Source organism: Bacillus rossius, chromosome 11, assembly GCF_032445375.1.
Source record: "Bacillus rossius redtenbacheri isolate Brsri chromosome 11, Brsri_v3, whole genome shotgun sequence".
Lineage (NCBI taxonomy): Eukaryota > Metazoa > Arthropoda > Insecta > Phasmatodea > Bacillidae > Bacillus > Bacillus rossius.
In genome coordinates this window covers 41,238,149-41,250,803 of record NC_086338.1, presented here as the reverse complement: position 1 = coordinate 41,250,803, position 12,655 = coordinate 41,238,149, and the positions used below count along the sequence as shown (strand labels likewise).

The following is a 12,655-nucleotide window of genomic DNA, read 5'->3' as shown; positions in this document are numbered from 1 at the left end:
GATTAAAGAAAAGCAAATAGTGAGTTATAAAGTACGTACGTGTGTTGTTTGTACATTCTTTGCAATGGAGTAAGTCCCCAGTTCTTTCCAGACTTTAAGTGTTTGTATGCTAAGCACCTGATGGAAATATGACCCGTCTATCTTTCGGAAAGTCTGGGCTGCAGCTTGCAACAGGTTTTTTTTTTTTTTCTATGACCGAACATGTGGGCCTTTTCGGTGTAAGCATTCTCTCGTTTCCCTCTGTGTGAGCGTTCTTCTTATGCTGCTCCATTTTCAAACCTCTTCGCTCATGTTTCTTGTTCCTGGTGACTTGAGATGGTCTTGCCCTCTGGGATCGAGCAGACGACTCATCTCCTGACATCAACCGCGAGGATTGATTTTTTAAATATAAATTTCTGGTATTACGAATGTACATTGAGTCCTGAGACTGAATCGCAGTAGTTCAGAACTTGCTAAAATCCTGGAAGTCCTGTTTTTCTTGGGTGTCGGAGGAAGTCAACACTCGAGAAATGTGCGAGAGTAATCACGTTAGTTGGATCCTATTTACCACAAGTTTCTTGACTTTTGGTCATGTAAGGGATAAGGAAAATATACATTGACGAAAACTCTGTCTTATTCAAAAGTAAGTTATTTTGCGAGAAAGGAAATTTGTATTATATTGGTGGTTCACAATTGAAGTGACGATATTTCAAGTGACGATAAGGTAAACATATTCCAAAGTGATGCCCAATTCAGGGAAAGTCAAGAGACACACAACTTGCAGTTTAAAACAGCTCAGTATCCAGTAGTTATTTTACAAAACAACACCTCCAAAGTTTCAGGAATACTTCAGTAAAAAATATTACATCGTTGATGAATACAGAGTTAGATCATCATTTTCTATGTAGTTACAATAATTTACTTTCTCATCATGCGAACCAGAATCTTTTGGAAAATTTCTTTGCACGTGAGGGATAGCTTGAACCGACTTTAAACAAATGTCATTAAATACGATGTGATGGTTGTTGTTTATAAGGCTTTCTGTGTCCTTTACTTACCTTGTGCTCACAATATTCTCATGTGTTCTTGCTTTTGCGGTCAGTACGGCATATGGAAATTTACTATCTCCGGCTCTAAAGATTTCCTTTGCTTTACCATGGAACATTATAACATTTTCTTCACCTGCATAATAGAGTTGAACAGCCCAGAACATGCACACTTCCACTGAGATAAAAAAAAAATATCAGAGGACAGACAAAATACCAGTTCTGTAATAGGTTTACAAGGCCCGAACCAGCAACAACATGATTCGTGTACATAACATTCCAAACCAGTGTAGGTCATTCTGGGTAAGGTTTGTGGGCACATGGGTTTAGTTAGTTTTTTTTTTTCATGGGTAACATTTTGGAATTATGTGTACGGCATTTTATGAGAGTAATTTCATGAATGTGATGGAAGTCAAGGAACAACCATGGTGCTATCATCTGTGGCGGACTTCGCTAACCAAAGTTCACAAATACAATGGGAAACTCTATAGTATTAACTGTTCAGTGAATTTCAACTAGATGGCTGGTATTTAAACAAAGTTCCTTGTCGAAAATCAAGTTAGTAGCCAGGGTTTAGTATTTTTTTCCAAGTCTTTACGCTTTTATCGGAGCCGTTTCATTACTTACAATTTAAAATTTCTGTCTGCAAATTGAATGATTCTATAGTCGACATAGCTGTTCCGGCAGCGAATTCTAGTGGCGTGTGCGGAAACTACGTGTGATTCGCGACCAGAAATGTAGTTGAAAACAATTTCGGTATATTTATCACTCTCGGCATTATTTTAAAGAATTCTACTTTAAATTTCATGGCCGAGTTTCAGTTTATAATTATTGTATTTGCAACATGAGAACACATGAATTTGCTACGCGTCTCTGGCGAGTACCTACTGAAGGACTCGCTCAGCACGTTGGCTCGTCTAAAAGAAGCCCTGCCCTGCCGCTAACACGCGAGTGGTCCTTCTCGATAGCTGAGTGTGTACGGCTGTTGGGTCTGTGCGACATCCATGTCGACGTCGATGAAAGTTCGACGTGTTGGTCTCGAAAGATGACGGTGATGGCTTTCAAAATAAAATTTAAAAAAAGGCGCCTTTAGGATACCGCCCCTTTGGTACGTCGGGACCAAGAACTAAAAATGATATCGACCTACTCTTTTGGCTTCTGGGTTGACCCCAATCGCCCTTGAAAGATGGCTGCAACAAAATTGCCGAAACGTCGGGCAGACGAGGCCTCGACCCAGAAGCCGAGAATTAGTTCATTGACTCTGGCCACGAAAGCCTTCGATCTAGGTTCGACCTATCGACATGTAGACATGTCGATATGTCGCACAGCCCTTTAAGTAAGAGGCGCCCGGGCTCCACCTCCTCTCACCCCTTCCTTCTCCCCAATCCCTTTCTCCCTCCCCCTCTCTCCCCCTCTCCACCCTCAGTTACCGGCCGCCCTGGTGCTCACATGTGCGCCCCCCCTCAAACTCGATATTCCCTGGCGGTAGGAAGTTGTTTGTTGTATGCTGTACGGTAGCGGCCGCTTCGCCAGGGTAATATGGGAGCGCAGGTGTCTGACCAGCGCGGCTTGCTTCGCAGTGCTTTCTAACCGATGCTTGCAGCGCTTTTATTCTCTCACTCGAAACAGGGTTATGTTTGTTGTTATTGTTGTTTTTTTGGTTGTTGTTCGCCGCCAGGGTGCTCTCGCCACAGAGTAAATGATGACGAATACCGGTTCTTGCGTCCTTCGCATGGCTCCATCATTGACTTGAGATTTCCCTATACGACTGTCCAATTCAGTTCGTGTAAATGTTGCTCTTTTTTTTTTACTTTTATACTAATCTCAATTTAACAGCGGAAATATTCTAGGCGGACAATATAGGAAAGTCGTATAAAATCCGCGATACAAGTGATGGCAGCGATTCTGGTGGCATGAGCTGTACTTATCGCTGTAAACAATGTTGTTTGTGCGAGGTTTTTAAGTTTTTGTTTCACTTCCATTGCTATTTGATGCGTAAATGGGTTATAAACAAATAATTGCATTCTTTGTGGCTTCTACTACAATACTTGGTGAAGCGTAAGCTTCCAGAATTGGGAAGCCTTCTTTTCACAGACGAGAGAGCCAAAACCCGAAGTTCCCCGAAGTTCATGCTTTTTTTCCGTATCTTTAATGTAGCTATCCTAACCAAATAAACCGTCCACAGTTTTAAATTATTTATAATGTGGCTAACCTAACCTAATTGACCATTAGTATCCTTTTATCAACACCGCCATATTTATTTACAATGAACAAAAAAAAAACCGAAGATGCACGATCGGGAGTTTGGCTCTCTCGTCTGTGAAAAGAAGGCTTCCCTCCAGAATTCCAGCAGACAAATCATAGAGGTGGGCAATGGGTAGAATCTTGCGTAAACAAATTTAAATTTTCGCATGTATGCATGCTTACAGCTCGCACCGTTAGGATCGCTGTATTAATATGTCTCGTGCCTCGCTCATGATAGCGGGCCTGAGTTTCCTATATCATATTGTTTTCTACAATATTTGGTTATAGTTCATGAAGTGGGTGCTTGTTGTAAAGTTGAAGTCATTCTGATTAGCATTTAGTTAGCATAAGCTGCAAAAAGGCTAATGCTAGGAGTTTGTTTTAGCTTAAAAAATCTTAATAATAGTAGTAATAATGTCATAAAGCGAGCCTCGATGAATAAAGAACTAACGTCAAACTTATTTATAAAAAAAATATTTTCTATCTAGAGAAAAATGAGAGAGGGTGGGGATTTTCTCATTCAGACTTCTAAAAATATTAAAATAGCAAACATTACACACAATAACTTACTAACTTTCTATCTCCTCGACTTAAACGGACACGTGCATTGGTTGAAAATGTTTAATGTAAACTTGTTACTTGACTTACTGCAAAATTTATTAATTTTCGTCGTGAAATATTGAAACTCGGCGTAGAAATTGCTTATAGGTTTCACAACCTAAACAGTGTGCCAACGCGTACGCCATGACACAGATTTTTTTGTTATTGTGTTGGAAAATACGCCTTGTGGTCACTTTGTTTTGATGCGCAGCTTGCGCATGTGGTCTACCTGTACGTCATCATTGTTATATGGCTAGCGCACTTGTCGGCTTTAATAACAACCCAACTTCAGTTTTTTTTTCTTTTTTTTTTCTCAAGAACTTCAGTCTTTTTGATGCATAATTTTACACATATTTCCTTTTTTTTAATTTTGGAAATGCTTTGTTGCCTACAATAATTTAATTCCATTTTCAAGATTTGTTTTCGATTTTTTTGTACAGTATAAATATTGATTCTTTTTTTTTCTTGAGCTCATTTTCTAACATTATGCTTGCTTTATATTAATAAGCATTATTTATTATTATTATTATTTAGTGGGTGGTTTAAAAGACACAAGTCTTATGAAAACCAAATTGACATGTTCCCTCTATATTTATAAGAAGTATAATTGTCACTAGTGTTTTGATCACTTTTTTTTTTTCATGGACATAGCAGCAGACTGATACATCAAGCATAATGTAAGATGTGTTGCTTCACTACATGTATATTTTACATGTTATAAAAATTGTTCCAGTTAAGAGAAACTACCATATTAGCTATTGTCAAAAACAGATTTTCCCGTATTTAAGAATACGAACAGAAAATCACTGTCTGCCACCACCTGTCCAAGAACCTTCGATAGTTCAATGCATTTGGTTTACCTTTTGTTTGAGTTGGAATTTTAATACATAAAGTTAAATAGTAAGTAAGAATGTATTTTTGAGTTTTAATGCATTTTGCAGTCATTAGTATTTCTATTTTATAACTAGTTTTTTTAATTAATGATTCCTCACCGTTAAAAAGTTAGGCTTCAGCAGCGACTTGTAATTCCATGACTTAAAAGTGTCTCTGTGTGTGTGTTGCTGATTGTGTTTTTTATTTCAGAGTTGAAAAACTCTATAGAAACGCAAGTGAACGAAATCAAGGCCCAGATTGAGAGTAAATGTGTTCTTCAGTGAATATCTGGTAATTGCTGGCAACCCTGTTGGTAGACGAAAACAACAATAGGCTACAGACTAAACCCTGTGTTTAACAGGGCTCCCGAAAAAAAAAATTAATCATTTTCATTGTTTTGTAAATTTTTGTTGATTAACAAGAGACTGCGATACTGGTAGTGACCAACTACAATAAATAGTGTATGCAAATTATAAATGAAAAATGTAAATTAATTAAATATTCTAGCATATTAACAACGCTTATGATGCTGGTAGTTATGTAGTGCTATGAGAGAAACAAAATGTAGACCACGAATAATTACGTTGCTGATAATGAAGAAGTTAGATGGAGCAGGTGAGAAAGAAGAAGAAAATCTGATTTAGGTTTATCCTCGTATATCAATGATATTATTTGAAGATTATCACTAAACTGTTTTTACTGTTAAGTTTCTGATTGTTAAATGTAATTATTGCTTTGCTTATAAGACTGCATAACACTAATTTACAACATATTTTATTTTGGAGGTTGCTTATACGTAGCGAATTTCAGCACATAAACATGGTGTAGATATATGTCACAGTTATTATTTGTCGGATGAAGAGAGGAAAGTGTGAAGAGACCTATTTTATGATGACATGAAAGATTGGTGTCAGGTCAAAACAAGATTTAAGACTTCAGAATGGTTGTTGATTCCACAGCTGTGGAAAAGCTCTTGTATACTAACAAATGGCGCGGTAACATAGCATAGCCTTGGCACTGCTGCCAATTGCCGGCAAATGTTCTGGAAGCAAAAGTAAATACATAATTATAAAACATGTGTGTTTAGCTAGTGAATTTCTGTTGTATATACTTTCCACTGCCCAAAATATTTGTTTTATTGTTAGATGTTGATTTTTTACCTTCCCAAAAAAAAATGTTGTTAGTAGACGCAAGTCGAATTAAACTTTTGTAAAATGATGCTCTTTGTAGATAAACCCCCGCCGAATAACAAAGTGTTGAAAATGAATTAACTAGGAATAAAACGGTAGCATAGTGAAAATTTCTTTGTCACCATGGTGTTGGTTATCATCCAAATTCCTTCACACTCTCTTCGTTTCCTGAGACTTGTTGCCATGCCTGCGTATCTCCTCGATATCTCGATGTGATTCTAACCTTTCAGTCATTTTTTTCCAATACGCTGCTTCAACTTTCTCTGTGTTGTCAACCGTTCAGAGAGAGTTGAGATCATGGATGTTAGTTGTAGGATAAGGTGGCGCTCTCGTGCTAAATGGGTGTTTTTCGTCTCAAATAGCTTCCGCAGTTTTGAAGTGATGAACAACTAATCAATGAATAATTTGACGCATGTTCAAGCTACGTGATTTCTGTGACACCCAATGTGTAAGAGAGTGCCAACCTGACAAATTTTGTGTAATTTCTTCTTCCTTTTCCTCTGAACTCCTGTTTGTTCTGTCCAACTTGTTATTGGCTGTCGTGTGCGCTGTTTCCAAGCCATTATTTCAATGTATTTATTGTTGTTTATTGCAAACTGGTATAGTGCTTGTCTCTTGTTGTCAAACATGCCGTTTACTTGCGTTTTCCTTCATACTGTTTTCAGAAAACTTCTTCATACTGTTCACGACACTCAGAGAGAGTTTGTGTAGTTATGAAGGAATAATTTCAATATTTTCCACTAATTCAGAAATTTTGTCACTGTTTGAGGTATTTGTTAATTTTTTCTTTGTATACAAATAATACTTTTTTTTCAAACAGAAATGTGTTGCTTATCATGTTAAGGTATAGTTAATGTATATTCTATTAACGTATATTGAAACATTATTTGACAGTGCAGGGGAGAGTTTTATATAAATGGTTTTAAGTGTGTAATTTGATCCAACAATGTCAATTGCTGCAACTGGAAAGAAATATTTTTAGCAAACTCTCCTCTTTGTTGATATAAATAGTCATTCAAAAAGTACCGTGTAAATTTTTATTCTGAAAATGATGGTAGTCACATTTTGTATTTTTATGCTTTATGAAGAAGATTTTAAGAACAGATATCATTAGGGTACGAGATATCGGCCAGTATTTCGTAGAAATAAATTGACACATATGTATTTTTATAATATTTTAATTTTAACTGTTGCTAATTCGAATCTTCACTCAGTTTTAATTCAACCTTCAGTGAATATTTTTCAAGCACTGATGAAGAATTTAGCAATATTGTTTACTTCTCGACAAATTAAATTACTTTCACTATTCCGTCAGCTATTAACAATTGCTTATGTGTATATGTATGTCCCAGCATTATTGTAACATAATATTATACAGTCTAACAAATCACGTACCTTATATCACCATTAAATGTGAATTGCAGTAATTAAGCTATTTGGAGTTATTTGAGAAAAATGAAACCGATTCGAAGATATTCTTAGGAGTCTAGGGTATGAATTAATCATCACCAGTATTAATACCTGTAATGACATGAGTAGAAAAAATTAAACGTTGATTTATTAAATTAATATTATTATAAACAGTTATGTATGAATCCTGCATATATTCAATTTATTGTGTGTATAATAGTTATAGTATGTTGAATATAATTATAGAGTATATTTTACGCATTGTTGAGTTTTGTGCAAAAGTTTTAATTCATGGCTGTTGTGATACACTACTAGTTGTAAAATCATTGACATTATCTTTTCACAGTATACCTAATTATCTATCTACACATATATTTGCCTGAGCTATATGTTAATTCCTTGCTAGCTATTAGATTGTAGCTGTTAGATATCAGTGTAGCAAATAAATATCTTGGAATTTGGGTGAAATCGATTTGACCATGGCCCATGTTTTAAGACCACGAGGATGCTAGACCACTGTTGATCACCTTGTCGTAATTGCATAAGTGTCTTTCTTGTAATCATTTTCATAGTTTATGTAAGAAAATTGTATACATGCATTTTAGAATGTTTACACAACATAGTTAATCATGGTAATTTTTTGAATTGTACTCTTCTGTAGGAAACTTTTTTGGGTTCTTTACAGGGCGTGTTAAATGACTTGTCTTTAAGGGGTTTTCTTTGTAGCTGTAATTCATGATGTACTGGTAAATTCAGTCTGTGATCTTATGTGTTTTGTCTACATCATCTAAACTATTCTCTGGCACACAATTTTTCGTACTGAAAGTAGTTGTCATTCGTGGTATTTATATCCAGTTGTCACTTCAGTGTCTTAGAGTGGGGCAGCAATAGCCGACGAACACTGTGAACTATCTCACTTTAACGTTGTTTCAAGGTTCGAAAGAGACACTTAAATAGAAATACTGGTCATATAGAAGTCATCTCACTAACTGTGACTCACAAAGGTTCTTATTTTACCAGGGCTTGTCATATCACAGAAATTATATCACTGTAGGAATGAAATATGAATGTGCCACGTTCTCTTTTTTAGGAAAAAAAATTCTTTTAAAATGTAAATTTGAGATAAATGTTTTTTTTATATTTGTACATATATTTAGGAATTGATTGTTTGTTATGGTTTTTGATGTTCGAAGACACTGTAAATATTTTTTTAATTGTTGTGTGGTGTTTTTACCTATTACTGGGTAATTTTTCTAAGTAAATAGTCCCGACACACCTACAGCGAATTGTGGCTGTATTGTTAACTAGTTAGTGACTGTGACACTATGAAGTATAGGCACTGCTAATGTTAGCTTATAAACACAAACTCCTGTTGATAACATGTGCATTGTTAACTTAGGACATTTAAAGGCATTTAGAATGCCTTGAATCGGCTGTTAATATTCTCTGTGGTCTATCTTCTCTGGTCTCGTGGTGTCTTATACAAAGGTTCATTATATTCTGGTTAAGTGGATGAGTTCTGTGAGCTTTACGTGCACCTTTAGAAAGTAATTTGCCACATTTTTATGTTATAAATTTTTGCAACAATATTTTTTTTGTTTTATAATTTTTTGAATTAATTACAAGAAATTTTTGAAGAGCTCTTCATAAAATTCAGTAAACAATGCCAATACTTAAATCTGATTATTTAATTTTGATTTAAAACGTATTAAATTAATATTAATTTTTAATTACTATGTTTATGAAACCTTTTAATCTTTCAGTTTTTTCCTTAATCCATTTATGTCTGGCCACCGTAAGCAACGCGAATCGAACAGAATCCGCTTCTTTTATGGCCAGGATAAACTGAACCTTTCCAATACTGTATGGAGAGGGGACTCCATCATTAACGCCCAAGACACATTTCAAAGCGGAGGTGATTAAGCAGATCGCAAGCCAGATGCTCGTTAAATTGAATATAATTGTACAACATTAATGCATTTTTGTAATGTACTTGTACATTAGCATAATATCTTATTGAATAGCTGGAACTATATTGTATTTGTGTAGCTCTAAGGTTGTGAATTAAATTTTGAAATTATATTCATTACTTAAAATTACTAGAGTATAAATTTGAAGGTATCCTCAAACAACCTTGAAAATTAACCTGAATTTCTATCTACAAAATTTTTTAAACCATTTAAAGCGATGATTACGTTAGTTATATAAAATCTGTTGTTTAACATCTTTGCCCTCCAAATTATCTAACTTTCATAAAAATGTTGGTGTATGCAGAAATAAGGTCCCTTGGCCTGAATAAACGTTTAAACATTGAATTAATTGACATATTATCATTTACTTTATTAAATCTTTAATATGTCTCATAATAACACTTGAATTTCTTTGTTTAACTGCAGCAGCACGTAGTTGAAAGTGTCGGCTTCAATGATGGAGGTCTGTCCAGCCTTAACAGGTCGATGAAGCATCGTCCGTGTGTTCCAAAAAAATATGTATTGAGGTAGACTGAGAAAATGAATTATATGATGTTTTAAAAATAAAATAATCATGAAACTTAACCAAACCCTTTCCTTTTGATAACCTTCTCCGCCACACTTCGTGTGGAAAAATTGTGATAGATCGTACCTTTTGGTGTCCTTTTTGTGAAACCTTTTTGCCTAAAGTTCTGTATTGAAATAAAAAAATTCACAGAAATAAGCGGTTTGTAAATACAAGTATATTATTTAAAATATATCCGTTCGGTACAACAGTTTGTTGTGTTTCATAGAATAATACGAGAGTAAAATTAGTACCCTACTGTAGATTTTGATGTTAACTTTTTTTAACCGTAGTCGTTAGTTAGTGCCTCGTTCATTGTTATTTTAACAGAAACTTTTTCTTGTTTTATTCTTTGTGGAGAAAATCAGAATTCATGTGGAGTAAATGTGTTCTCATTTTGTATAATTGGGTCATGTTCATCGACAGAAGTAAAATATAATTACTAATACCTATCCTCACGCTGTGATTCTTTTTTTGCATGATACCTCTATACCTTCATGAGAAGTTATATTTCACAGGACTGTGTCACCACAAAATGCATCGAAGGGTACAAAGATATGCCAAGTAGATCACGTGCCATTTTCTGCATACAACACAGGTAAGAATATAAAGTTCAGTGCCTTGAAAGATCAACTGCCAACATTTACTTGGTCTTTGGTGATAGCACACGTTCATGTTTTATACTCATGTAGCTTGGAGGTGATGGTTCGAATATGTAGTCCAGTAGCCAAGTGTTGCAGATACTTTATATTACAATTTAGTGTTCACTCGTCTGTAACTTTCATTTGCATAGCTGCATAGCATGACATGAAATGTTAACTTTGACTTCAAAGAAACTTTAAATTCATATGACTAATCATTACGTAACTCATATAACATTAAAAAATTATTACAATGTCATGGTTACGCTTTGCTGAATTTTTGAAAATTTATTCCTAAGTTAATATAACATTACTGCAAGGTTTCTGGACAATATTGAATCAATGTTCAATGTTATAATCCAATACTCCTTTAACTGCAACGCTATATCAACGATTCAAACAATTTTTGATTCCTTGAGTATCAAACCAAATGCTGCTTCAAAGTTTAAAATGGCCGATAATGCAATAGCCACTATGACATACCGAGGTTGTAAGGCGCCTAAGGCGGCCATTGAAAAAAATATGAATATAACATACACTTTTATTTAATAAACCTACACGAGATTATTATTAAAATTTCAATTACTTTTAACATGGTGCAAATTAAACTTATTTCTTATTTATATTTATTACGTACACATATGAAATTAGAAAAAATATTTGACAAACAATTGTATATATTAAATGCATCTATGTTATTTACGATAATTTTAGCAGCAAGAAATCAAGTGGCTACAAGAGAAGAATATAATATTAAAATTCCAAAGGCATACATAACTACAAAAAAGCTAATCTGTCAACAACACTTTTAGGCATGTAAACATTTATACATAAAAGACCAAAATACCAACAGTTTATCAATTAAAGAATAAATTTAAAAGATATAAGCATATTTATAAAAAAACAAAGATTTTTGAAAGAGCATAAATACAAAATTTTAAATATAATCAAAGGATGCTCAATGATGCAAACATATAATTTTCAAAAAATTATAACATTTTTTCCATTTTTCATTTAGAGCTTTTTAGTAATAATAAGCATAGTTATTTGTTAGGCACCTAGGTGCCCATTCAAAAGTGAGGAATATAACAAACACTTTAATATAATAACTAAGGCAAGTTCCACTTATGTAGCTGTATTTAAAATGTTACCATATTGTTACACTTCCATTTTATATATTATATACATCTGTATGCAATAGGCTAATATTTGTGTTTCATGAGACATTTTTTTTTAAGGTATACATATCTTTGGCATTACAGAGTCAGTGGTGAGCGTAACTATATAAAGAATTAATATAAACATGTGTACAAAATTATTTAATTTAGTAAAATATACAAAATAAATTTTAATTAATAATGAAAATAAATCAGTATTCTTGATGTTTATTCTTATATACCGTGTATGATAAGTCATTGAGTGACTGTTATGCCACTTACGTCCAACTCTGCTCCTCCTCCTGGGTACCCCACTGTCCTTTCTTGTGGGTATGCCATTCCGTGCTTCATGGCTTTTACGCTCTGAATAAAAAAAAATCAGTATTCAATACCATTCACTAAAATAGGTATATGATTTAAGAGTAAATTAATTTTTTTAATTGTATGTAGGCTTTTACATCTTAACAATTATTCATTGCATGCTGCGCGCATAATGTATAAATTCACTGTAATTTTTATCCATAACATGCCAAAAGAATTATAACATAACATCACCTGTGTATAACTTGTATGTGGCCTGTTTTCATCCTTTTTGCATGCTGCACGCACTTGTTGATACAGTTTTGTAAACACGTGCATGGTACTTGAAACTGACGTTTAGACGAGTAATCAGTATTTTTTTGTAATGATGATTTTTTTTGCAAATACAGTTTTAATGCAAGCCTAGTGTAAAATATAATTGTTTGTATACATGGAAATAATAGTTTTGGTTTATTTTTGTATTAGGTAACATTTTAAATATAGTCTTTGCGTGGCGAGGCCAATTATAGTTCACCGGGCCTGATAACAGTTTAGCTTTAAACAATAAACACTGAACGAAACAAGTTGTGTAATAGTGGTAATGGCTTGAGATGCCAGTGTTGCTTGAATAGTTATTTTGTGGTTAGAATTATAATAACGGTAATTCTTGTGGTAGTTGT

At 34.1% G+C, this 12,655-nt stretch overlaps 1 protein-coding gene across 3 annotated transcripts in view; it reads left to right on the top strand.

Moving 5' to 3' along the window:
• The window catches only part of LOC134536865 (complexin), a 1,123,559-nt gene extending 1,113,230 nt beyond the window's left edge, over nucleotides 1-10,329 (top strand). For all 3 annotated transcript variants that reach the window (XM_063376912.1, XM_063376913.1, XM_063376914.1), the window contains one exon: nucleotides 4,953-10,329. In XM_063376912.1, the coding sequence (XP_063232982.1) occupies nucleotides 4,953-5,026 (74 nt within the window). In that variant the 3' untranslated portion in view covers nucleotides 5,027-10,329. The remainder of the gene's footprint in view (nucleotides 1-4,952) is intronic.
• Nucleotides 10,330-12,655: the final 2,326 nt, after the last annotated feature.